The sequence below is a fragment of the Salvelinus namaycush genome, chromosome 1 (genome assembly GCF_016432855.1).
Source record: "Salvelinus namaycush isolate Seneca chromosome 1, SaNama_1.0, whole genome shotgun sequence".
Taxonomy (NCBI): Eukaryota; Metazoa; Chordata; class Actinopteri; order Salmoniformes; family Salmonidae; genus Salvelinus; species Salvelinus namaycush.
In genome coordinates this window covers 32,088,208-32,115,471 of record NC_052307.1, presented here as the reverse complement: position 1 = coordinate 32,115,471, position 27,264 = coordinate 32,088,208, and the positions used below count along the sequence as shown (strand labels likewise).

The window sequence follows — 27,264 nt, the reverse complement described above, 5'->3', positions numbered from 1 at the left end:
CAGACATGAAGAGTCATGGGAGAAGATGGAGATAGATGATGAGAAATATGTACATTTGTGTGAGAGATCAGTACAACAGGAGACCTGGACTGTGTCGTATATCGACTACAAATATACTGTATCTCTCATGTGGATTTCTTCCTCTCCTTTCCGTTCCTCCACTGGCTCATCTCCCCATTACATGAATGATTAATTCTCAGAGAATACAGTCCTTTAACTGAGAAGACGTGGGAGGAAAGATCTGTTTTTCATCAATAGGAACAGTGCAAAGGTAACAATGGGTGGACCATTTCATATTGATCAAGTATTTGTCTTTTTCAAGACATACATTATTTAGAGGGCCTGAATCAATCTGCTGGGGCTTAATCGACTGAGAGGTATTTACTCTAGGCTTCATTTCAGTAGGTTTTATCTCACTACCTCACCACTAGTCATAGGAGGGAGGACACAGAGGAGGGAGGACACAGAGGAGGGAGGAAACAGAGGAGGGAGGAAACAGAGGAGAATAGGAACAACAGTGATGTAGACCTTTCTTAAAATACCATATAGGAACGATTTTAATGCTCCATTCATTCAATGGTTTGAGTTTACAATTTGGCTATTCTAGTTGTATAAGTTAATATTGAAGTAAATAAGTATAAATAGATCAAGAGTTTATTTTTGTAACGTTATATCCACAAATGTTTCACATTTGTGTTTTCTCATCAGAAATGATTGCTTATGGGTACCTTTATTTGTATATAAAATATTACTGTTCTCAGATCTTGAATTCGTATATTTTAGATGTGTATGAAAACATTTTTTTTTTGCTAAACAATATACAACCCAATCCATTGTTTAGCTAGAAAGGAATGTTTGTATCCTGCATGTTTGACTGTGATATGTGGTTGTCTTACCTAGCTGTCTTAAGATTAATACATGTACTGTAAGTTGCTCTAGATAAGAGCATCAGATAAGTGATTCAACTACTAAAATGTCAAATGTAAATGTTTCACATATAGATCTCACATTACTGTATTGAATTATAAAAATAAAAAAACATTTTGTGTCTGTGCGCACAGATAATTTGACTGGGTTTATATTGTTTTATAAGGTATAGTGCTGACCCAGGAATCTGCCACTAAATGCTTAAAAAGGTCACTGTTAGGTGCCTCCTAAGAAAAGGTAGGTGCAGGAGTCAGGAGCAGGAGAGCAAGGAAGTCCCAGTAGCACAATCGTTTATTGAAAGTCCCAACACAACAACAACAGGTGGGGAAACACACCCAACGAAGTCGCCACACACAGGGAAGTAATGTAACACACGGAGGAGAAACCTCTACTCCTAATTACAATCCAAACGGTACAACGACCGTGGGGGGAAAAACCCGGTGGCGCAAACACGCACCCCTAACAGAGCAACAACAGCAAATAATCCCGCACAAAGAATTAGCAGGCAGCGGAGGTTAATAAACCCACCAGAATTAACTAATAGGACACAGGTGTAAACAAAACAGACAGACACAAACGAAAAGGAAAAATGGATCGGTGGCAGCTAGTAGGCCGGCGACGACGACCGCTGAGCACCGCCCGAACAGGCGGGACAGTCACGTTTTGAAAAGCAAAATGATTCCCTAACAACAGCCCATCCAGCTTATTTTCAAGTATTTGAAATCCCTGAATGCCTTTTGGAGATTGACAAGGTTCTGTGGGTTTCAATACATATTGTAGCGCTCGACAGCCAGACAGAGAGTTTTCCTATTCAGGGCCACAGGGAGTAGCAATTAGGCAGAACTTGTCAGCGCACTTATTATCTACATGAGTCATAAACTTCATTATAGGCCTCTTTCAAGTGTGACTGCTCTTGCACCTATCTTTAAACACACATTGACGAGGCAATTAAGATCCTTTAAGACATATTGTTCATTTCATAACCCTCTGTTTTCAGAGCCTGTTATGCAAAAAGAAAAAGTGAAGCTAATTAACCATCCAACTCTGTCTGAAGTTGCCATACTTACCTAAATATACGTTGAAATGCACAGACTTGAACTTGGATCATCCTTCTCATTATAGAAAACACGTTTTTAATTTGTTAGTTTAATTGGAGGGTGTTTGATGGTGTTAGATGTGTTTGACAAGATGGAAATTATTTTTTACAGCTAATCTGCTGTTACAAAAAGAAACACTTAAGTAGTGAGGAATGCACTGGTATGCCAGACAAACTCACTACAATTAAGGGGACTGCCGATGAGAAAGCAGGGGATTCAACTGCTTTGCACGTTATGACCGTAGAGTTGAAAGCGCTGCATCACATCACTGAGACATCCTGATTTGAACTCTACATTTTGGGTATGAGAGAGACCTTCAGTTCATTCTGCTTGAAACATCACTCATCTCATTGGACACCCCATTTGGGAGGGGACGGGATAGACTTTGCATTGCAACACATTATGATGCTGCTGCCTGGTCTTCTAGTCATTCTTAACAGCCTTAGAGACAATGGTCTGACTAGTTCTGAATGTGTTAACTATGGTGTTGCATGCATGTAACATGGATGCTGACAAAAACACCAGTTGACGGGTGTAGGCCCAATGAATTGTGCTCAAACCAAGGTTTACCACTCATGATTTATTAGTATGGCCTGTTAGAGAGGAAATGTTAAGTATTCTACTATTCAAGCTGAAGCTTTGAGGGAAAGATGTTATGCTATCATGCCATTTTTGTTCTTCATATCCACATGCTGAATCAATTGATGTGTTTGGGATTTGCATGGGGGAGTGATTACATCAGTGGTTTGAATGCTATAGATGTCCACACTACACGGTGGGGGTTCTCAAATTGAATTCATCTTTAAAGTCACACTGTACATCACAAAAACTTACAAGAAACAGATGTGAGGAATATTTCTTTCACTTCATAAAGCCAAACAGCTTCATGGGAGAATATATCACTTTGTGGTCAGGATTTCCTGCTATGTCTTTGAAATGGGCAAATCAGATATTACATTAAAAGGAAGAGAGCTCTCCTGGGTACAGAGACTCTAGAAGCCAGTGAGAAACATTTCAATTAAGAACAGAGACAGAGACACAAATTCCTAAGACACAACTAAGCACACACACACACACACAGCTCAGTGGTAAAACAAGCCCACAAATGCAAGTATGTCTTTCTTATTTTTCATTGTGAATATTTCCATTCTGTGTTGTAGTGTTAATCTCTGTAAGGGCTCCGGCGGTAAAACTGTTAAAGAAATTCACCTGGCTTTGTTTTAAAAGGTTAAGATATCCCAATCCCTTTAATCCTCCCTCATCCATTGGTTGCTTCGCTCTGACTTGACACAAAATTGATCCCAGAATTGCAGCTCCGTGGCAGAAATGGAAATGAGGGCCTTTAGGGCAGTCAGTGTGTCTCCCTCCCACTATGGGTCAGGAGATACTGGTGGCTGGTCCCCTTGTGTCATGTGATAGAGCATGGAGTTTGTAACGCCAGGGTTATTGCGTTCAATTCCCAGGACCACCCATACGTAAAAATGTATGCTTGCATAAGTCGCTTTGGATAAAAGCATCTGCTAAATGGCATATGCTATTATATTATTAGTAGTATATAGAAGGAAAACTGAGTCAAAGCTAATTTATTTGACAGGTCACAAGAATATTCAAAAGATTGTAGGCATTGTAGCTGGGACTGTATATCACAATACAAAAACGGTTTAAAAGCCACTGTCTTTGAGAAGCTTGACTATTACCAGAACTTTGATTATGCTAATTGGATACATTTACAGTATGTAAGAGTGGGGAGAGGTGATTATATTTTTGAATGTATCAAGTGCTATAACTCAGAAATGTCAATTATGTGATTTGTGTGATTGTCAATGGGAGAAGACCATTAGCTAACCTAAGGTATAGATTTTCATAACCGTATGGCTGATGGCATACCTCCCTGTATGTACACATACAGTGCCTTCGGAAAGTATTCAGACCCCTTCTTTTTCCACATTTTGTTATGTTACAGCCTTATTCTAAAATTGATCAAAGTGTTTTTTTCCCCCTAATCAATCTCCACACAATACCCCATAATGACAATTTATATAAAAAACATTTTTTTGAAATATCACATTTACATAAGTATTTAGACCCTTTACTCAGTACTTTGTTGAAGCACCTTTGGCAGCGATTACAGCATAGTATTCTTGGGTATGGCCTGTATTTGGGGAGTTTCTCCAATTCTTCTCTGTAGATCCTCTCACGCTCTGTCAGGTTGGATGGGGAGCGTTGCTGCACAGCTATTTTCAAGTTTCTCCGGAGATGTTCGATCGGGTTCAAGTCTGGGCTCTGGCTGGTCCACTCAAGGACATTCAAAGACTTGTCACGAAGCCACTCCTGAGTTATCCTGTTGGAAGGTGAACCTTCGCCCCAGTCTGAGGTCCTGAGCGCCTTTTAGCAGGTTTTCATCAAGGATCTCTCTGTACTTTTCTCCGTTCATCTTTCCCTCGATCCTGACTAGTAACCCAGTCCCTGCAGCTGAAAAACATCCCAACAGCATGATGCTGCCACCACCATGCTTCACCGTAGGGATGGTGCCAGACACAAATCCTGTCTCAAAGCTCTACGGACAATTCCTTCGATCACATGGCTTGGTTTTTGCTCTGACATGCACTGTCAACTGTGGGACCTTATATAGACAGGTGTGTGCCTTTCCAAATCATGTCCAAACAATTGAATTTACCACAGGTGGACTCCAATCCAGTTGTAAAAACATCTCAAGGATGATCAATGAAAACAGGATGCACTTGAGCTCAATTTCGAGTCTCATGGCAAAGGGTCGGAATACTTATGTAAATAAGGTATTTTAGATTTTATTTTTATTACATTTAAAAAAACAAAATACCTGTTTTCACTTTGTCATTATGGGGTATTGTGTGTAGATTGCTGAGGATTTAAAAAAAAAATTTAATCAATTTTAGAATAAGGCTGTAACGTAACAAAATGTGGAAAAAGTCAAGGGATTTGAATACTTTTCGAAGGCACTGTACATGTATATATGATTACAAATCTCAAAAGGTGTGCAATTTGCAGAACAAGGGCATTTTACAATACATTTAGAGTTGACTGTCTGTGACATACTGTAGTTATGGAAAATGTATGTTTTTCGTTTGGCAAATGCCCTCCAGTCCCCACAGTTTTCTGAATAACAGACATACACAACATGGAGTTTATAGTAACCAGAGGTCCGCTGGGGTCATGCCAGGGTCCATTGTCCTTAGCTTAGTCAACCATGCTTACAATATGACCAATAAATATTGGCGCTTAACTCTGTGACCCTCCAGGAAGCTCCTAAAGTCACTGGAAGGGACCGACTCGGCACACTAGTTACACTACAAACCCCATTGCATTTTTTTACTCAAATACTTCTTGTAAGTTGATCTCAAAATCAATGAAAAGTCATTATTACTTATCTTTGTGGTACTGACTCAAAATTAAATGTCACATCAACAAAAGAAATTCAACATAACTTTGCAAGCCAGCATAATGTGACTTGCAGGTAGGGTTACAAAATTCTGGAACATTTTCCAGGTTTTACAGAAATCCCGGTTGGAAGATTCCTGGAAACCGGGGAATTTTGGATAAAGTTACCAGAATTTTGCAACCCAACTTGCAGGCCTGTTGTGGCCTTTTTAACAGAACCTTATATAGACCTTAGATTCTCCAATATGTTGGGTTAGTAGCGATACTGTGTAATGGTGCTGTTTCCAATTCTGTTTACTGCTGTTAATAGTTTTTATGGTTTTTACAGTTGATGTTTCCTATATCCCTCTAGGGCTTAGCTCACCCAAATGGTCCTGTGCCAATTAACTAACGCCACACAACGGCAATTATATTAGCAATTAAATTACCTCTCCATCAAAGTAAACAGTCTCCTATGTTAGGTGATGCCTCTTAATGATCTCTATCCTGCGTTTAAAGAGGAATTTATGCAAATCAGACTTCACTATATATTCCTATGAAACTATAATAAGATACTTAAAGAAGTTTGTTTCATAATCTATTTAGAGGTGAAAAGGTAATCTGTGTATGATACTTCTGTGTTGTTCACCAACTTACCCTGATGCATGGCTGTTGACTCCTATGATGCCATATGAATCAACAACCATATATCAGGGCAAGACTCCAATTTAACTTAATATATTTGAGATAATTATTGTTTTACTGTGGTAGTGAGAAGTTTGATTACTGCTTATAGAAAACACTTTTTAACGTGACTTGACAGGCCAGATGATTCACATACAGATCAATTATTGTCTATTTGAGGAGATCAGGCGCAAGCTGTGCTGGCGAGGCTCTGTCAGCATGGCATAAATGTGTTTTCCACGCAGCCCTGGTGCAATCATCACATCATCATTATGCCTTTTGTGTCCAGGGAAAAAAAGGCATTTGGTCTGATTTGTTTAGCTAATGCCCTGGCTGAGACCTCCAAAGTTACTAGAGAGTGGCAGCAGCGTCATAAGACATCCTGGAACAGACGTGACATACATGAGAAGCCTGCAGTCTGCTCCTTCCTCTGCCTGGTACTGGCCTGCTGCACACCACCTGTTCTCTCTCTGATTGACTAACACTCTCTATCTCTTATGCTGCAAAGGTCACATTATCACTGATGATTTTGTGTGTTTTAAAAAAGGAACTGACCTGACTCTCCTCAGACTCCATGTTCTGTGATGTCTGTTAGCTATTTATTTCCCAAACCTACCCTGTCATAGAGGATTTGTCTGGTCTGATCTGATTAGGCTTTTTCAATGTCATTCAGGCTGATTACAAGAATAGACAGAAAGGACAATCTTAGATAAACGCACACTGTTAAAACCATACGTCCCAAATGTACGCATACCGACACAACACAAACACAAACGCACACTCACAGACACACACTTTTACACTGATCCTTTGCTGCTGCTACTCTGTTCCTTATTCTTACTCTTATTATTATCTATCCTGATGCCTAGTCACTTTACCCTGCCTTCATGTACAGTACATATCTACCTCATATCTCGTACCTCTGCACATTGATCTGGTACTTGTCCTCCCTGCATAGGCTATAGCTTCATGCTTGTGTATTTAATTGTATTCCTCTTGTGTTACTATTTTATTTTTAAACTCTGCATCGTTGGGAAGGGCTTGTAAGCAAACATTTCACAGTAAAGTCTACACCATTTATAATAGGTGCATGTGACAAATAGAACTGGATTTGATTTGATACACCCACTCAGACACACTTGATAAGTAAACAAGCATTACCTGTGCAGATCCATCTCTGCAATCACCCAATGCTATCCTGCACAGTTTTAAAAAGAACACATTGAAAATGTCCTGACTGTAACAGAGGCCTAGCTAGGAGTTTCTTGTTGACTCTGATAGGCACCACAGAGGGTTATGATTTATGTACAGACTAAAGCTACAGCGTTTATCTGGCAAATCCCTGTTTACGATCCAGCTATTACTCTGGTGTGCACATTGACTGAGAATATAGGTGATTGAAGTGATTGTGTTAGCTGCGTTGTTGGCTAGCTCCTGACGAGTGAGCACATTTTCTATGCCAGGCAGAATTGCAACTCATTAGCTCATTGTTATGGATGTATCCAAATAAATGTCACTAGAAAACAGCTTAAACAAATGCAAATGCAGCTACTTTGCTGTTATTCTGGCTGCACTTTTTGACGTGACTGTAAGTTAGCCATAGTTGGCTAGCTAGCAAGCAAGAGATACGAACGTTGCCAGCCAGTTTGGCAATGGAACATTTATAACAAACGACTGGGCCATGTCCATAGATACAGAGCAAAAAGAATGAACTACTGGGTAGCATCTCTGGCAACCAAACCGATAGAACGAACAACCAGCCGGCTTGGGTAGCAACCCTAGATTTGTGTTGGGACTATATCTTGTGGAAGGATGAAATAGTAGGAATAAATTAATCAAAATAAAGTTTTTAATGAAAATATGTCAATCATTATTTGAATATGTTGATAATAGTGTATTACCACTGCATGTTCATCAGTTAAGTGCTTGTGCTTTAGTAGAGGCAGGGTTGAAGATGAGTCTGTGTTTGTTTGATTAGGTCTTTGTTATTTGAAACCTAACCATTGATCAGTAAAATAATAAGTAATCTATTAGTGAATGCAATGTCATCCACAGACACACAATGAATGAAAGTCGTTTGTATGTTGTAGCCATGAAGGTGCCTATTGGTCATGTAATGGTAATAGCGCTGATTGATTTATTAGTCCAGGGTCACTCCACACTTCACTGCTGTTTAATCTAAGAGAGGGTTTACAACAAATCTGGGTCAGTATGGAGGTTGATTGAGTCAAATGCAACCATTGAGGGTGTGAGTTGGAGGAGGGCAAAGGCCTTCACAGCCAGGGAATGGCTCAGAAAACAAATGTATTAATGTTATGCCTTTATTAACATTCAATTAAACACACTTGAGTGGTACTGTACAGTACATGCAAGTTATGGTAACAGTGACTTGATTAATATTTGATGTATTTAATTTCCATGAACGTGGCACACAGTACCATATGGCTTGGGGGCTTAGCGGCTCCAACATCTTTCCTCAATGAATTTCACAGACCAGCAAGAATTGATTTGGTATATTTGAATACTTTCTCCTTTTGTTAGCACTCAGCACAGCATACTCTATGTGTATAGTGCTTGTAATACAATCGCTCAAATACCTCTGCGTTATGTGCGGTGAAGTACAAGAAGTTCCAACATAAGCTGCCACAAACTGCTAGGGAAAAGATGGAGGAGTATATGCTCTGCATAGCGGCAGTCTTTTTGGGGTCATACACTTAACAAAGGGATGTTTTCCAATGCAAGCATTGTTTTTAGTGTCAGTGGAAGGCCCAAGTAAATGCAATGGGTTTCATTTATGCAGCCCTGTCCAGCAAAAAGGGTGGAGAACAAACTTTTGCCACAATGTATCCTGACTAGGGATCCATCAATCAATGGAATCTGAGAAATGACATTTCTCCTACTGACTCAATTCCCTCTGCTCTGCCTCATGCCCACACTCACTCAGTGGACCAACATGCATCATTGCATGCAGTTTGGTACGAACCCCTTTTATGTTTGACATAAAGTAGGAGCACAGTGGAATCCATGCTAACACAAAATATGAAACATTAGTGGTACACCTACAGTAAGTCACTATCATGTCAAGTATTCCTTACTACACCCTCCAAAACAATGGTGATGTCACTGCTAGTCTAAATTTAGTTTTTACTTTAGGGTGGTAACTCATTAGTATGTAATTAAAACACGTATTAGTATTTCGGTACTATAAATTCGACTGGTGGATGTCCTGGTTTCTTCAGGGTGTTTTTCTGCGGCATGCAGGCAGTTATCTGTGTCCTCTTATGCTGAGCATGAGGTAAATGTTGGGTTCAGTGGAATGTTAATGGTTTGGAACATCTGTTCTGCATTGTGAAGATTGTCATTAAGAGACTCTCGGCGTGCTGGTGGCTCTGCAGTTTAAAAGACAAGAGGACTACATTACCATATGCTGTCCTCTATCTTTCTGCTCTGGTGTTGGAAATGTTCTCGTTTAAGTTCTCTCTCCCTCTCTACTTTTGACTTTCCTTTATATGCTGTAATTTTGTGTCTGGGCAAGTGTTATCCTTATAACAGGTATGAAGGTAAGACCCAGATGCAGACACCGTTGAATTAACAATGGTTTAATAATCCAACAGGGGCAGGCAATAGACAGGTCAAGGCAGGCAGGGGTCTGTAAACCAGAGGTGGGGCAACGGTACCGGACAGCAGGCAGGCTCAGGGTCAGGGTAGGCAGTGGTCAATAATCCAGAGGTGGGGCTAAGGTACAGGTCGGCAGGCAGGCTCAGGGTCAGGCAGAGTGGTCAGGCAAGCAAGTGGGCTAATTTTCAGGACAGGCAAGGGTCAAAACCAGGAGGGCGAGAAAAAGAGAGACTGGGAAAACCAGGAGCTGGGGCAAAAACGCTGGTTGACTTGCCAGTTCGTCTTGTTTGTCAACAGAAGAACAGAGAACACAGGTATAAATACACAGGGGATAATGGGGAAGATGGGCGACACCTGGAGTGGGGTGGAGACAATCACAAAGACAGGTGAAACAGATCAGGGTGTGACACCTTAGGTTGGAATTGTTTTCCAATAACCTGGAAGAATTCATTCTGGTAGTTGTTGCTGATGAAGCAGCCACTATTTTCCTTCCTTGAGTATTGAGTCGGTCACAGTTGAGTGTCACTGCATTTTTCAGGCCCGTAGTCAGTCAATACTTTTTGCAGTGATGGACGTTTTTCTCCAGGATTACATGCTTTTACCACCTATTTTTATGTATTACCACTTTTTCACAGACAGACACTATTCAACCACAATCCAGTGCCAGGGTTACTGTGTGTCACAGGAAACTCTCTAGGGACACTCATATATATGGGCCATTCCCATACAGACCCATTTATCAGGCCTGTTTTTACCCACTTCAGCAGAAAAGAATGGCCTGTAGAACCTAATTGCTGCATCAAGCAAACAACCTCCTCCGTAAAAAGATAAACAAGGAGGCAGCTATAACAGCTAGCAGGAAATCTTGCAGATACAGACGCTTTCTCTGTCTGAACTACTAAACAATCCTCTAGACTAGGCTTGACTCTGTCCTCTCTCTGCTGTCTCCTCTCTAGGTGTGGCAGTGCGGCGGGAGCATGGAGGTGCTGCCCTGCGCCAGAGTGGCTCACATCGAGCGGACAAAGAAGCCGTACAACAATGACATTGACTACTATGCCAAGAGGAACGCCCTGCGGGCCGCCGAGGTCTGGATGGACGAGTACAAGTCCCACGTCTACATGGCCTGGAATATCCCCATGAATGTGAGCATAGCCATGGTCTGACAGCGCCGGACCTATGGAGAAACATACGGCCACGGTCAAGGCTTGTGTGAAGATAGAAATAGAATGACATTCTATGACAAAACAGGGTGTATTTCTATTGAGTGTAATGGAGGTGGTTCGGTGAACCAAGCTCATGAGTAACCTTGCCTAAGACCTGAAGACTTGTGTTAGCTAATACCAAAGCCTTAGCTCAGCAGGGTAACACAGTATTATGGCGCACAGGAGGCAGAGTTCGAACACAGAGTTCGAACACTGTCTGCTCTTTTACTCACCCATCCATCCATCCATCCATCCATCCATCCATCCATCCATCCATCCATCCATCCATCCATCCATCCATCCATCCATCCATCCATCCATCCATCCATCCATCCATCCATCCATCCATCCATCCATCCATCAATCCTCCATCCTCCATCCTCACCACTTGTTCATTCAGACCAGCATCCTGTTCTGTGCCGGGCAGGGCCCCTCTAGAGAGACTATGCCTCAATGGAAATTCAGAATTCAGATTTCATCCCACTCAACCTTCAGAGCAGCTCAGTGAGATCTGAACGACGACGTCTGGCTCTGAGTGGTGGAGCTGAGAGCTGAAACCAAATGAATGAGGGGGCCTTTCATTTAATCAGAGTCCACTTTCATACACATCAGTTTAGACGTAATTGCTTTCAAGAGCCATTGAAATGGGCTTGGAAAATAATAATTTTCAATAATCCCAAAAATATTCTGTACTGCAAAAGATCTGTGTGTCACAGGGGGCAGGTGACAATGCTTTATTAAAACACAGCCTGGTAGAAATTGTATGTTTTTCAAAACATTATTGTCAGTAGAAACAAGCTTTGGATTGTGTTTCACTCAAACAAGGCCTCCTGCACAGGACCACATTAAGGTAACAATCCTAGGGAGGCCAATGCCTCTGTAAATGTGGCAGAAAGCTAGGGAGAAGAAGGGAGAGGTACAATGGATGCATGCAGGAGGAGCAGCCTACTGATTGAAGGCCTCCGACAGTAACTAAGACAGCACCCTATAGACAAACTAGCTTATCGCATAACATTCTTTATGTAATTACAATCCCACTGGCATGGTGCTTTTGCCTCTCTGTCCCATGGCACAGAAGTTATTTTATGTACTGTACAAAACGTTTAATGTTATAACTAATCCATCTCCCATTCCCTCCACCACACACACAGAATAATTGGTTATTGGTTACTCTGCTAGGAGTGCAGGGTCTATGATTCACTGTGGTTACCACCATCAGGTAGTCCAAATAACGTCTCCCAAATGGTATGCATCTGTTAGCCTAATGTTGTAGCTAGTTAGAAAGACAGAGGACAATGCCATTATTCTCAGATATTAAAATATGGTTGATACCCGTGGAAAAGGGAGATTTTTAAAGTCAGTGTGCCTCTTAATGAGGCAGTGTATGTCTGCTGCAGAGGCCAGGGCACAGTGCAGAGCTCAGAGCAGAGCAGTTATTAAGCAGCCACCTCCATGCACAACACCAGCCGGCACGGCGGGGCCGTGAGGACTCATAATTAAGCAGCTGATTAGAATTTGCACAGCATACATGTCTAATGAAAGAACAATGAGGGTCCCACATGACAGGCCACCATCCATCCATCTCTAAACCAAACCCACTATTCCTCTCTCAGCTTCTCTTTTCTTTTCCTTTTTTCTACCCTTCCTCCTTCCAGCAGTCTTTCCAGGCCTCCATTTTTCTATTCAAACCACAACAAGTGTAGTCACATGTTGCTTAGCTAAGTAGATAATAAGTAATAGCCTCCTGGATAAATGTTAAATGTGATTTATTTTCCTGTTGCTACCAGAACCCTGGGGTTGACTATGGGGACGTGTCTGAGCGGGTAGCCCTGAGGAAGAGGTTGCAGTGTCGGAGCTTCCACTGGTACCTGGAAAATGTCTACCCAGAGATGCGCATCTACAACAACACAATCACATATGGGGAGGTGAGACATTCACTGTTCACTATTCACTATCAACGATAGCGATACAAAAACAAAAGCATGTTTTGAGTGGAGTACCTATACTGTGTAGTGGAATACCCGATTACTTTTTCACTAATAAAAAACAAAAAAATATTTGAGTGGAATAGCTGCAGCCTACTGTGTGTTTGAAGACACTTTCTACAAATAATACACATTTCAAATGAGTTCATTTGCAAACCCACAAATTCATAAAATCTTTCCTTCAGTCTTTTGTTGAATTATTTGGCACGCACTTGTCTCTTGCAGTGATTGCAGGGTGTGCTTTGTTTTTTTCTCTGTATTTGCATATAAGAGCTTCAATATAAGAAGCAGTGTTTTCCTTAATGTCACATACAGTACTACGCGAGCTATGTTTACATAATGTGCACTCAATCAATCTACCATTGACATTGTATTTCACCGCTTCTGCACTTCTGCAAAGATTACATGTTGAAGGAAATACATTCATTTAGAGGGAGTCATCGAAAGGTAAAGGTATCATGTTTCCACAGAAACGCTGCGCAGCTACAAAATTTGATGCAATTTCGCCGTAATGAGTTTTAATTACACACTTATTAGCTTTCGATGCCAACTTGATTGTTTGAGCTCGGCTGCACAACCCTGCACAGCGGAAAAGATTATGACAGGATGAGAAATTGAGCGCAAGAAGTCAGACAGCCAATTCAGAATCATTGTAAAATAAAAAGACTTTTACTTATTGATTTCGACATCAGAGTCGGGGGAGAAAATCAATAAGCTTTTCAATTATATGGTCGGCATATATCAGATTTAAAATAGGCCGTAACTTCATCAAGCAGCACAATGTTGGCGGCCCTGGCCCCATGAATGCTGCTAGCCCTGCTTCTTGCAAATGGATTCAAGTCTTGGAACAGTTACCTTGTGTTGCCATACCGCAGCAGCTGAACAACAGCTGCACCCCCTGCACTGACCAGACCAGTGGCCCAGTACATCACTGGGACCGTGCTCCCATCCATCCAGGACATCTACTCGAAAACGGTGCCTGAGGAAGGCCCGCAGCATCATCAAGGACCCCGCACACCCCAGCCACGGGCTGTTCACTCCCTTACCGTCGAACAGACGTTATCGGACCATGAGGTCGGATACCAACAGGCTCAGAGACAGTTTCTATCTACAAGCCATCAGACTGCTGAACACTTGAACTTGATTGACCACCAGCTCAGACATACACACATCCACACACACACAAACACATTCATGCTACATACACATCACAGCTGCTGCTACCAGTTTCTTACTATGATTTGTAAATACTGCACAATTTAAACACTTGCCCCCCCGATCCCCCCTTCCCCACGTGACTATAAATTCTACCTTCCTGTATTATACTTATGCTAAAATGTTTACTCTGTTCTACTGAGCCATTTACTTTATAATTGTCTTTATTCTTGTGTTTTATTATTTCTTATTGTTGTTGCATTGTCGAGAAGGAAACTGCAAGTAAGCATGGTTGGTTGGACGGTGTATACCATGTGTATCAAATACATACGACTAATAAAACTTTAAACTTTAACCAGACAACACAACATGATAGATATCTTCATGTGACAGTATTGTTTCTGTCCCTCTCCTCACCACAACCTGGGCTTGAACCAAGGATCCTCTGAATACATCAGCAACTGCTGCCTACGAAGCATTGTTAGCTATCGCTTCACAAAAGCTGCAGCCCTTGCAAAGCAAGGGAAACAACTACTTCAAGGTCTCAGAGAGAGTGGTCACTGATTAAAACGCTATTAGCTAGCACCGCAAACTAGCTAGCCATTTCACACCCGTTACATTCACAAGGTGGAAATAAAGTGATACACATTCAATCACATAGTCTTAAAGGCACACTAATCCACACTACCATCTGGACTAGGAGGAGTCTAAGAGATTAGAGAGGTTTATTTTGCTTACATGATCTTAGATTAAGCCTATCAGTCCCGAGACCCCAGCAAAAATTGGCTTTTCATATATCTGACATTAATTTAGCTGCATGTTCAGCCCTTATATTTAGCCTCACTATGAAGTGAGGCTAAATATAATTACAACACAAAACAACACATTTTTTATTTTTTATTTATTTTATATTTAACCTTTATTTAACTAGCCAAGTCAGTTAAGAACAAATTCTTATTTCCAATGACGGCCTACTCCGGGTCAAACCTGGACAACGCGGAGCCAATTGTGCTCCACCCTATGAGACTCCCAATCATGGCCGGATGTGATACTGCGCAACTTGGGAGCATTCATGAATTTTATTGACAGATGTCAATCAAAAAAATAAGGCCCGCCAAAGCAAAAACCTGATAAAAATGAATTTGTTTGCTCACTGGGAAATTCATATACAACTATTCAGTGACAACTGTGTGGAGTTTGGAGTTTGTGACAGCAACTATGTGAGTTTATTAGAGTATTATAGACACTATGTCCTGGGATTTCCAGTGATCTTCTTTGTAGAAGAACCCCTTACCTTCTAATGCTTGTCAGTGTCATAGACATGTCACATGTGCGTATTCATGAGTCTCAGCTTTTTATAGATAGCTTTTACTAGCTCAAACTATTAAGACTCTACATATGTTTTTGTAAAAAGACCCGACTCCGGGCCCCTTCTGGTTCCGCCCTTGTCTCACAAACACAGAATAATGGTTGGTACAGTATCTATGGATGCAGAAGAAATAGACAAATACAATTGTCCAGAACAAATCCCAGAAGTCTGTAGCTGTTTTAAAGGGGTCCAAAACATCATTGGCTCATTGGGTTAAAATGGAATCTCTCATCACTGTAGTGTGTACATTCTTACTTTATGAGATGTGAGATGATAAAGTGCCGTTTCTTATTACTAATATTTAAAAAATATATATATTTTACAGTATATTCTGGACAAGAGGTTATAAAAAATTATAGAAAATAGGTTCGATAAGACTGTTATAACAACAGTTTTGTGTTTATAAAATTTAATTCCCTTACTGAAAATAATAAATGCAAACTTTGCACAGACACATGCACTTAGTACATCTTTCCCTGAATCTAAGCGTAGCCTGATTTCCATCTTCATGTGTGTATATCTGTGTTGTTTGGTGTGTTGCAGGTCAGGAACCATGAAGTGTTTTTTGTATGGTGTGTTGCAGTTCAGGAACAGTAAAGTATCTGCCATGTTTGGTGTGTTGCAGATCAGGAACAGTAAAGTGTATGCATTGTTTGGTGTGTTGCAGGCCAGGAACAGTAAAGTGTCTATGTTGTTTTGTGTTTCGCAGGTCAGGAACAGTAAAGTGTGTATGTTGTTTTGTGTGTTGCCAGCCAGGAACAGTAAAGTATCTGTTCTTTGGTGTGTTGCAGGTCAGTAACAGTAAAGTGTGTGTGTTGTTTTGTGTGTTGCAAGTCAGAAACCCTAAAGTATCTGTATTGTTTGTTACGTTGCAGGTCAAGAACAGTACATCATATGTTGTTTGGTGTGTTGCCGGTCAGGAAAAGTACAGTATCGTTGTTTGGTGTGTTGTAGGTTAGCACCAGTAAAGTGACTGTGTTGTTTGGTGTGTTGCAGGTCAGGAACAGTAAAGTATCTGTTGTTTGTTATGTTGCAGGTCAGGAACATTAAAGTGTATGTGTTCTTTGGTCTGTTGCAGGTCAAGAACAGTAAATGATCTGTTGTTTGGTGTGTTGCAGGTTAGGAACAGTATGTTGTTTGGTGTGTTGCAGGTCAGGAACAGTATGTTGTTTGGTGTGTTGCAGTTACATTTTAGGTGCTGTTTTTGTGTTGCAGGTTAGGAACTGTAAAGTGTCTGTGTTGTTTGGTGTGTTACAGGTGAGGAACAGTAAAGTGTCTATTGTTTGGTGTGTTGCAGGTCAGGAAGAGTAAAGTATATGTGGTGTTTGGTGTGTTGCAGGTCAGGAACAGTAAAGTGTCTATTGTTTGGTGTGTTGCAGGTCAGGAAGAGTAAAGTATATGTGGTGTTTGGTGTGTTGCAGGTCAGGAACAGTAGAATGTCTGTTGTTTTGTGTGCTGCAGATCAGGAAGAGTAAAGTATATGTGGTGTTTGGTGTGTTGCAGGTCAGGAACAGTAAAGTGTCTATTGTTTGGTGTGTTCCAGGTCAGGAACAGTAAAGTATCGGTTGTTTGTTGAGTTGCTGGTCAGGAACAGTAAAGTGTATGTTGTTTGGTGTTGCAGGTGAGGAACAGTAAAGTTTCTGTGTGGTTTTGTGTGTTGTAAGTCAGGAACAGTAAAGTGTCTGTTGTTAGTTGTGTTGCAGGTCATTCACAGTAAAGTTTCTGAGTTGTTTTGTGTGTTGTAATTTAGAAACAGTAAAGTGTCTGTGTTGTTTGGTGTGTTGCAGGTCAGGAACGTGTCTGTGTTGTTTGGTGTGTTGCAGGTCAGGAACGTGTCTGTGTTGTTTTGTGTGTTGCAGGTCAGGAACACTAAAGTGGCTGTTGTTTTGTGTGCTGCAGGTCTGGAAGAGCAAAGTATATGTGTTGTTTGTGGTCCCGTGTGGTCCCGTGTGGCTCAGTTGGTAGAGCATGGCGCTTGCAACGCCAGGGTTGTGGGTTCATTCCCCACGGGGGGACCAGGATGAATATGTATGAACTTTCCAATTTGTAAGTCGCTCTGGATAAGAGCGTCTGCTAAATGACTTAAATGTAAATGTTTGGTGTGTTGCAGGTCAGGAACAGTAACGTCTCTGTGTTGTTTGGTGTGTTGCAGGTCAGGAACACTAAAGTGTCTGTTGTTTTGTGTGCTGCAGGTCTGGAAGAGCAAAGTATATATGATGTTGGTGTGTTGCAGGTCAGGAACTGTAAAGTGTCTGTGTTGTTTGGTGTGCTGCAGGTCAGGAAGAGTAAAGTATATGTGGTGTTTGGTGTGTTGCAGGTCAGGAACAGTAAAGTGTCTATTGTTTGGTGTTTTGCAGGTCAGGAACAGTAAAGTGTCTGTTGTTTCATCTGTTGCAGGTTAGGAGCAGGAAATAGACTGTTGTTTGGTGTGTTGCAGGTCAGGAACACTAAAGTGTCTGTTGTTTGGTGTGATCCAGGTCATGAACAGTACATTTTAGGTGCTGTTTTTGTGTTGCAGTTTAGGAACTGTAAAGTGTCTATGTTGTTTGGTGTGTTGCAGGTGAGGAACAGTAGAGTGTCTGCTGTTTTGTGTGATGCAGTTCAGGAAGAGTAAAGTATATGTTGTGTTTGGTGTGTTACAGGTCAGGAACAGTAAAATGTCTGTGTTGTTTGGTGTGTTGCAGGTCAGGAACACTAAAGTGCCCGTTACTAGGTGAGTTGCATGTCAGGAACAGTAAAGTGTCTATGTTTTTTGGTGTGTTGCAGGTCAGGAACAGTAAGGCCAGTGGCTACTGTCTGGACCAGGGATCAGAGGACGATGACAAAGCCATTCTCTACCCCTGCCACGGGATGTCCTCACAGGTTAACAGATTTCACTCTCTTTTGTATATGCTCTCCTAGGAACACCTATGGCTGCTCCCCTGCCCAGTCATGTGAAATCGATAGATTAAGGCCTAATAAAAAAAAATACATATATTGACTTTGTTCCTTATATGAACTGTAACTCAGTAAAATTGTTGAAATTGTTGAATGTTGGGTTTATAATTTTGTTCAGTATAATTCATAATGCGATTGATTTTTGCTTTCCCATTTGTTTATTCTAATATTTTAATCAATGGCCTCCCTGGTAGTTCCATTATAGAATATTCACTAGGTGCTGACCTGTGAGTGTGAGGGCAAAAGGGTCTTTGCAACTATTTTTGTGTGCCTGCAATCATGCAAATATTATTCATGGCTGATATTTTCCCCCTCTGGATGCGGAGTGACATGTTTATTATCAGTCGCATGCTGAATATAAAATAGTTGCAGAGTGTTGGCTGGCTCTTTTCCCCTTCCCTCCTCCAGAGAGAGGTCAGTGCGGTCCAGTAAAGCTACACTGAGTCTTTAATCCTACCCTCAGGGGAAATAAACAAATGGAAATGAATGTTATGTCATTGTATCATTAGATTACAAAGCTACTACACAGGATGCAGTTCCATTTTTAGAGTCGTTTTGATTTTACTGAACTTTTCCTATTACGTATAAAAAATGTAATTGTGCGGAATAAATCTTTATTAGTCTCTCTGTTTCCCCCATGCCTCTTGTAAGGAGGTTTAAAACCAAGATGACAATGGCTCACCTTGTCCATTTGGGCTAATCCTGATATAGGGCATGGCAGAGGATGGGGATTCCAGGGCCAGGGTCACCACACTCAACCCACCTGGCTCATCCCAGCAGGAATACCTGATTTGTGTGGTGTACATGGAGCAGTGGATGGTCCTTGAACCATTTATGCTAAGAGGCCTTTTAAGACCCCAGCAAAGGGATCTGTAGTAGTCAGGGGCTGCGTCCAAATGGCATAGGATGTCATTCTCATACAGAATAGGGTGCCATTGTGGATGCAAGCAGGGTGTTTCACATCACACGCTGGTCTCCTGCTGTTGCTCAACCCCCATAGGGAGAGGAAATGTGCTGTGTTCTGTCCAGGGATTCTGTACTGTATGGTCGACTTGCCTATGAGAATATAACACAATAGATATGGTAGGAGAAAATCCAAAGAAAAACCAACCGGAATCTTTTTTTTTTTGAGAGCCGATGCTCTTTCAATGGAAAGTATAGGGGCATACTGAATTCTAACTCCCAGGATGCAATTCTTATGGCTTCCACAGGGTGTCAGCAGTCGATGTTCAAGGCTTCAGGCTTGTAACTTCCAAAACGAATAAGAAATATCAGTTTAACTTCTCTAGGGTAGGGGGCAGCATTCGGAATTTTGGATGAAAAGCATGCCCAAATTAAACTGCCTGCTTCTCGGGCCCAGAAGATATGATATGCATATAACTGGTAGATTTGGATAGAAAACACTCTAAAGTTTCCAAAACTGTTACAATAGTGTCTGTGAGTATAACATAACTGATTTGGCAGGCGAAAACCTGAGAAAAATCAATTCGGGAAGTTTTTTTGGGGGGGGTTTTGTAGTTTTCTATTCAATGCCATTACAGTATCCATTGACTTAGGACTCAAATTGCAGTTTGTATGCCTTCCACTAGATGTCAACAGTCTTTAGAAATTGTTTCAGGCTTGTATTCTGAAAAATAAGGAAGTAAGAGCAGTCTGAATGAGTGGACCCTAAAGTGTCACAGAGCTTTTTCATGCGCACGACCGACAGAGTGCCTTTCTTGTTTACCTTTTATATTGACAACGTTATTGTCCGGTTGAAATATTATCGATTATTTAGGCTAAAAACAACCTGAGGATTGAATATTAACATCTTTTGACATGTTTCTATGAACTTTACAGATACAATTTGGATTTTTTGTCTGCTTGTTTTGACTGCGTTTGAGCCTGTGGATCACTGAAGAAAACACGCGAACAAAACAGAGGTTTTTTGGATATAAAGAGACTTTATTGAACAAAAGGAACATTTATTGAGTAAACTAATGTCTGCTGAATGTAACCATATGAAGATCATCAAAGGTAAGGGATTAATTTTATCTCTATTTCTGACTTGTGTAACTCTTCTACTTGGCTGGTTACTGTTAGTAATGATTTGTTTGCTGGGCTATGTTCTCAAATAATCGTAAGGTATGCTTTCGCCGTAAAGCATTTTTGAAATCTGACACCGTGGTTGGATTCACAAGAAGTTAATCTTTAAACCTATGTAAAATATGTTTTGTTTTCTGAATTTTTATAATGAGTATTTCTGTATTTGAATTTGGCGCCCAGCAGTTTCACTGGCTGTTGAAGAGGTGGGATGCTAACGTCTCACGTACCCAAGAGAGGTTAAGTACAGGGACACAGTCTTGGAAATTCATGTATGCGCGCGCAATGAAGACAGAACGCAACAGCTAAAATCGGTTTCCTATTGAACATAGGAAAGAAATATTAAGAAATATTATAGTTTGATTACATTTTAGGGTATCTGAGGAGTAAATAGAAATGTATTTTGACTTGTTGAAACAAAGTTTAGGGGTAGATTTTTGGATTCCTTTCTCTGTATGTTGAACGAGTGGATTACTCAAATCCATGGCACCAACTAAACAGACTTTTTGGGATATAAAGAAGGATTTTATCTAACAAAATGACATTTTATAGCTGGGACCCTTTGGATGACAAATCAGAGGAAGATTTTCAAAAAGTAAGTGAATATTTAATCGCTATTTGTGAATTTATGAAACCTGTGCCGGTGGAAAAACATTTTGATGTGGGGCACCATCCTCAAACAATCTCATGGTATGCTTTCGCTGTAACGGCTACTGTAAATCGGAAAGTGCAGTTAGATTAACAAGAATTTAAGCTTTTTACCTAAATGTTTAATATCCATAATTTTTATGATTATTTATTTGAATTGCGCGCCCTCCACTTTCACCGGAAGTGTCCCACTAAGCGGGACCCCTAGCCCTAAGGGGATTTATTAACCTGTCTAGCCCCGGGGTTCCGCTAGCGGAACTCCTCCCACATTCCACTGAAAAGGCAGAGCGCGAAATTCAAAAAATATTTTTGAGAAATATTTAACTTTCACACATTAACAAGTCCAATACAGCAAATGAAAGATAAACATCTTGTGAATCCAGTCAACATGTCCGATTTTTAAAATGTTTTACAGCGAAAACACCACGTATATTTATGTTAGCTCACCACCAAATACAAAAAAGCACAGACATTTTTCACAGCACAGGTAGCATGCACAAAACCAACCAAACTAACCAAGAACCAACCAAACTACCCAAGAAACAACTTCATCAGATGACAGTCTTATAACATGTTACACAATAAATCTATGTTTTGTTCGAAAAATGTGCATATTTGAGCTATAAATCAGTTTTACATTGCAGCTACCATCACAGCTACCGTCACAAATAGCACCGAAGCAGCCAGAGTAATTATAGAGACCAACGTGAAATACCTAAATACTCATCATAAAACATTTCTGAAAAATGCATGGTGTACAGCAAATGAAAGACAAGCATCTTGTGAATCCAGCCAATATTTCCGATTTTTTAAGTGTTTTACAGCGAAAACACAATATAGCATTATATTAGCTTACTACAATAGCCTACCACACAACCGCATTCATTCATCAAGGCACGTTAGCGATAGCGATAGGCACGTTAGCGATAGCGAATAAACCAGCAAAATATATTAATTTTTTCACTAACCTTCTCAACATTCATCAGATAACAGTCCTATAACATCATATTACACAATACATATATGGTTTGTTCGAAAATGTGCATATTTAGAGCTGATATCAGTGGTTATACATTGTGAAAACTTAGCATCTTTTTCCCAGAATGTCCGGATATTTTTCTGACACTCACCTATTCTGACCAAATAACTATTCATAAACATTACTAAAAAATACATGTTGTATAGGAAATGATAGATACACTAGTTCTTAATGCAATCGCCGTGTTAGAATTCTAAAAATAACTTCATTACGACATGCAGCTTACGTTATGGCGAGAGAGCGCCCAAAATCTGGGCGCAAACTAATAGTACACATGTTCGACAGATATATGAAATAACATCATAAATGGGTCCTACTTTTGTTGAGCTTCCATCAGAATGTTGTACAAGGGGTCCTTTGTCGGGAACAATCGTTGTTTGGTTTTAGAATGCCATTTTTCCCTCTCGAATGAGCAAGCAAAACTAGCCAAGTGGCGCTAAGCTCTCCTTCGTCACCAAACGCAAAGAACGCAACACGTCTAAACTCCCGAAAAAATTTCAATAATCTAATAAAACTATATTGAAAAAACATACTTTACGATGATATTTTCACATTTATCAAATAAAATCAAAGCCGGAGATATAAGACGTCTATAACGATTGCTTTTCAGAAGCCAATACTGGTGACCTTTATGCGCTTCCTGAACAAACGAATTCTGGGGTCATGTCATTCCAAGCTGTCTCTTTTGACCATAGAAAGAGATTGAGACCCCATTTCACCTCTCACAGCCTATTGACATCTAGTGGAAGGCGTATGAAGTGCATGTATAGTCATAAATCTCAAGCAAAATGATAGGGAGGGCCTGAAACAGAGCCTCGATTTGAGATTTTTCACTTTCTGACAGGAAGTTTGCTGCAAAATGAGTTCTGTTTTACTCACAGATATAATTCAAACGGTTTTAGAAACTTGAGAGTGTTTTCTATCCAATAGTAATAATAATATGCATATTGTACGAGCAAGAATAGAGTACGAGGCCGTTTAAATTGGGCACGATTTTTCCCCAAAGTGTAAATAGCGCCCTCTATCCTCAACAGGTTTTAAGGGCAATTTCACCACTTTTCAACCTCATTTCATTATCTCACAATACCAGTGTCTACATATGTGAAAACAGCACATTTCTAAGTTTTGTAGAAAACTTCTACTCAATGTACTCAATGTAGTGCTGAGCGATTAACTAAAATGTCAGTTACAGTTGAAGTCGGAAGTTTACATACACCTTAGCCAAATGCATTTAAACTCAGTTTTTCACAATTCCTGACATTTAATCTGAGTAAAAATTCCCTGTTTTACGTCAGTTAGCATCACCACTTTATTTTAAGAATGTGAAATGTCAGAATAATAGTAGAGAGAATGTTTTAATTCAGCATTTCTTTCTTTCATCACATTCCCAGTGTGTCAGAAGTTTACATACATTCAATTAGTATTTGGTAGCATTGCCTTTAAATTGTTTAACTTGGGTCAAATGTTTCGGGTAGCCTTCCACAAGCTTCCAACAAGAAGTTGGGGGAATTTTGGCCCATTCCTCCTGACAGAGCTGGTGTAACTGAGTCAGGTTTGTAGGCCTCCTTGCTCGCACATGCTTTTTCAGTTCTGCCCACAAATTTTCCATAGGATTGAGGTCAGGGCTTTGTGATGGCCACTCCAATACCTTGACTTTGTTGTCCTTAAGCCATTTTGCCACAACTTTGGAAGTATCCTTGGGGTCATTGTCCATTTGGAAGACCCATTTGCGACCAAGCTTTAACCTGACTGATGTCTTGAGAGGTTGCTTCAATATATCCACATAATGTCCCTATCTCATGATGCCATCTATTTTGTTAAGTGCACCAGACCTTCCTACAGCAAAGCACCCCTCCAACATGATGCTGCCACCCCCGTGCTTCACAGTTGGGATGGTGTTCTTCGGCTTGCAAGCTTCCCCCTTTTTCCTCCAAACATAACGATGGTCATTATGGCCAAACAGTTCTATTTTTGTTTCATCAGACCAGAGGACATTTTTCCAAAAAGTATATGCAGTTGCAAAGCGTAGTCTGGCTTTTTTATTGCGGTTTTGGAGCAGTGGCTTCTTCCTTGCTGAGCGGCATTTCAGGTTATATCGATATAGGACTTGTTTTACTATGGATATAGATACTTTTGTACCTGTTTCCTCCAGCATCTTCACAAAGTCCTTTGCTGTTGTTCTGGGATTGATTTGCACTTTTCGCACCAAAGTAAGTTCATCTCTAGGAGACAGAATGCGTCCCCTTCCTGAGCGGTATGACAGCTGTGTGGTCTCATGGTGTTTATACTTGCGTACTATTGTTTGTACAGATGAACGTGGTACCTTCAGGCATTTGGAAATTGCTCCCAAGGATGAACCAGACTTGTGGAGGTCTACAATTTTTTTCTGAGGTCTTGGCTGATTTCTTTTGATTTTCCCATGATGTCAAGCAAAGAGGCACTAAGTTTGAAGGTAGGCCTTGAAATACATCCACAGGTACACCTCCAATTGACTCAAATGATGTCAATTAGCCTATCAGAAGCTTCTAAAGCCATGACATAATTTTCTGGAATTTTCCAAGCGGTTTAAAAGCACAGTCAATTTAGTGTATGTAAACTTCTGACCCACTGGAATTGTGATACTGTAATGGCTGTCGTCCTCTTCTTCCTCTGAAGAGGTGTAACAAGGATCGGACCAAGACGCAGAGTGGTAAGTGTCCATGTTTTAATATAATCCACTGAACACGACAAAAAATACAAAATAACAAAGTAACCTAACCGAAACAGTCCCGTGTGGCATGAACACAGACACAGGAAACAACAGTGAAAACAGGCAACCTAAATATGGTTCCCAATCAGAGACAATGCAAAACACCTGTCTCTGATTGAGAACCATATCAGGCCAAATGACAAACCTAAACATAGAAACACATAACATAGACTGCCCACCCCGACTCACGCCCTGACCATACTAACTAAAGACAAAACAAAGGAAAATAAAGGTCAGAACGTGACAGTACCCCCCCCCCCCCCCCAAAGGTGCGGACTCCGGCCGCAAAACCTAAACCTATAGGGGAGGGTCTGGGTGGGCGTCTGTCCGCGGTGGCGGCTCTGGCCCGGGACGCGGACCCCACTTCACCCTAGTTTTTGTCCGCCTCCTTAACTGCCCCCGTGGCCTCTTACGAGCGGCGATCCTCGCCGCCGACCTTGGCCTGGTAACCCTAATAAATGGGCTCATAGGACTGAAAGGCACATCTGGACTGAGGGGCAGTTCCGGACTGAGGGGCAGTTCCGGACTGAGGGGCAGTTCCGGACTGAGGGGCAGCTCCGGACTGAGGGGCAATTCCGGCATCGCCGGCGTGACAGGCAGCTCTGGCAGGTCCTGGCTGACTGACGGCTCTGGCAGGTCCTGGCTGACTGACGGCTCTGGCAGGTCCTGGCTGACTGACGGCTCTGGCAGGTCCTGGCTGACTGACGGCTCTGGCAGCTCCTGGCTGGCTGGCAGCTCAGACGGCGCTGGACAGACGGGCAGCTTAGACGGCGATGGACAGACGGGCAGCTCAGACGGCGCTGGACAGACGGGCAGCTCAGACGGCGCTGGACAGACGGGCAGCTCAGACGGCGCTGGACAGACGGGCAGCTCAGACGGCGCTGGACAGACGGGCAGCTCAGACGGCGCTGGACAGACGGGCAGCTCAGACGGCGTTGGACAGACGGGCAGCTCAGACGGCGCTGGACAGACGGGCAGCTCAGACGGCACTGGACAGACGGGAGACTCTGGCGGCTCAGGACAGACGGGAGACTCTGGCTGCGCTGGAGAAGAGGAAGGCTCTGGCAGCGCTGGACAGGCGGGAGCAACTGTAGAGAGAAAACGGAGAGACAGCCTGGTGCGGGGGCTGCCACCGGAGGACTGGTACGTGGAGGTGGCACCGGATATACCGGACCGTGAAGGAGTACAGGAGCTCTTGAGCACCGAACCTGCCCAACCTTACCTGGTTGAATGCTCCCCGTAGCCCGGCCAGTGCGGCGAGGTGGAACAGCCCGCACTGGGCTGTGCTGGCGAACCGGGGACACCATGCATAAGGCTGGTGCCATGTACGCCGGTCCGAGGAGACGCACTGGAGACCAGATGTGTTGAGCCGGCTTCATGGCACCTGGCTCGATGCCCAACCTAGCCCGGCCGATACGAGGAGCTGGAATGTATCGCACCGGGCTAAGCACGCGTACTGGGGACACCGTGCGCTCCACCGCATAACACGGTGCCTGACCAGTACGACGCCCTCTCTCTCCACGGTAAGCACGGGGAGTTGGCTCAGGTCTCCTACCTGGCTTAGCCACACATTTTTGGGGCTGACTCTCGGGCTTCCAACCGCGTCGCCATGCTGCCTCCTCATACCAGCGCCTCTTTGCCTTTGCTGCCTCCAACTCTGCACTGGGACGGCGATATTCCCCTGGCTGAGTCCAGGGTCCTTTGCCGTCCAGAATCTCCTCCCAAGTCCATGAATCCTGTGTCTTCTGCCGCTGCTGCTGCTGTCCTTTACCACTCTGCTTGGTCCTTGGTTGGTGGGTGATTCTGTAACAGCTGTCGTCCTCTTCTTCCTCTGAAGAGGTTTAACAAGGATCGGACCAAGACGCAGAGTGATAAGTGTCCATGTTTTAATATAATCCACTGAACACGACAAAAAATACAAAATAACAAAGTAACCTAACCGAAACAGTCCCGTGTGGCATGAACACAGACACAGGAAACAAACACCCACAAACCAACAGTGAAAACAGGCAACCTAAATATGGTTCCCAATCAGAGACAATGCAAAACACCTGTCTCTGATTGAGAACCATATCAGGCCAAATGACAAACCTAAACATAGAAACACATAACATAGACTGCCCACCCCGACTCACGCCCTGACCATACTAACTAAAGACAAAACAAAGGAAAATTAAGGTCAGAACGTGACAGATACAGTGAATTAGAATTATAAGTGAAATAACTTGTCTGTAAACAATTGTTGGAAAAATTACTTGTGTCATGCACAAAGTAGATGTCCTAACCGACTTGCCAAAACTATAGTTTGTTTTCAAGAAATTTGTGGAGTGGTTGAAAAACGAGTTTTAATGACTCCAACCTAAGTGTATGTAAACT

At 41.9% G+C, this 27,264-nt stretch overlaps 1 protein-coding gene across 1 annotated transcript in view; it reads left to right on the top strand.

Annotated features, from left to right (window-relative positions):
* The window catches only part of LOC120054984 (polypeptide N-acetylgalactosaminyltransferase 9), an 83,635-nt gene that overhangs the window by 41,063 nt on the left and 15,308 nt on the right, over window positions 1-27,264 (top strand). Inside the window, exons 7-9 of the mRNA XM_039002793.1 lie at window positions 10,679-10,864; window positions 12,712-12,849; window positions 18,200-18,295. Of these exons, the coding sequence (XP_038858721.1) occupies window positions 10,679-10,864; window positions 12,712-12,849; window positions 18,200-18,295 (420 nt within the window). The remainder of the gene's footprint in view (window positions 1-10,678; window positions 10,865-12,711; window positions 12,850-18,199; window positions 18,296-27,264) is intronic.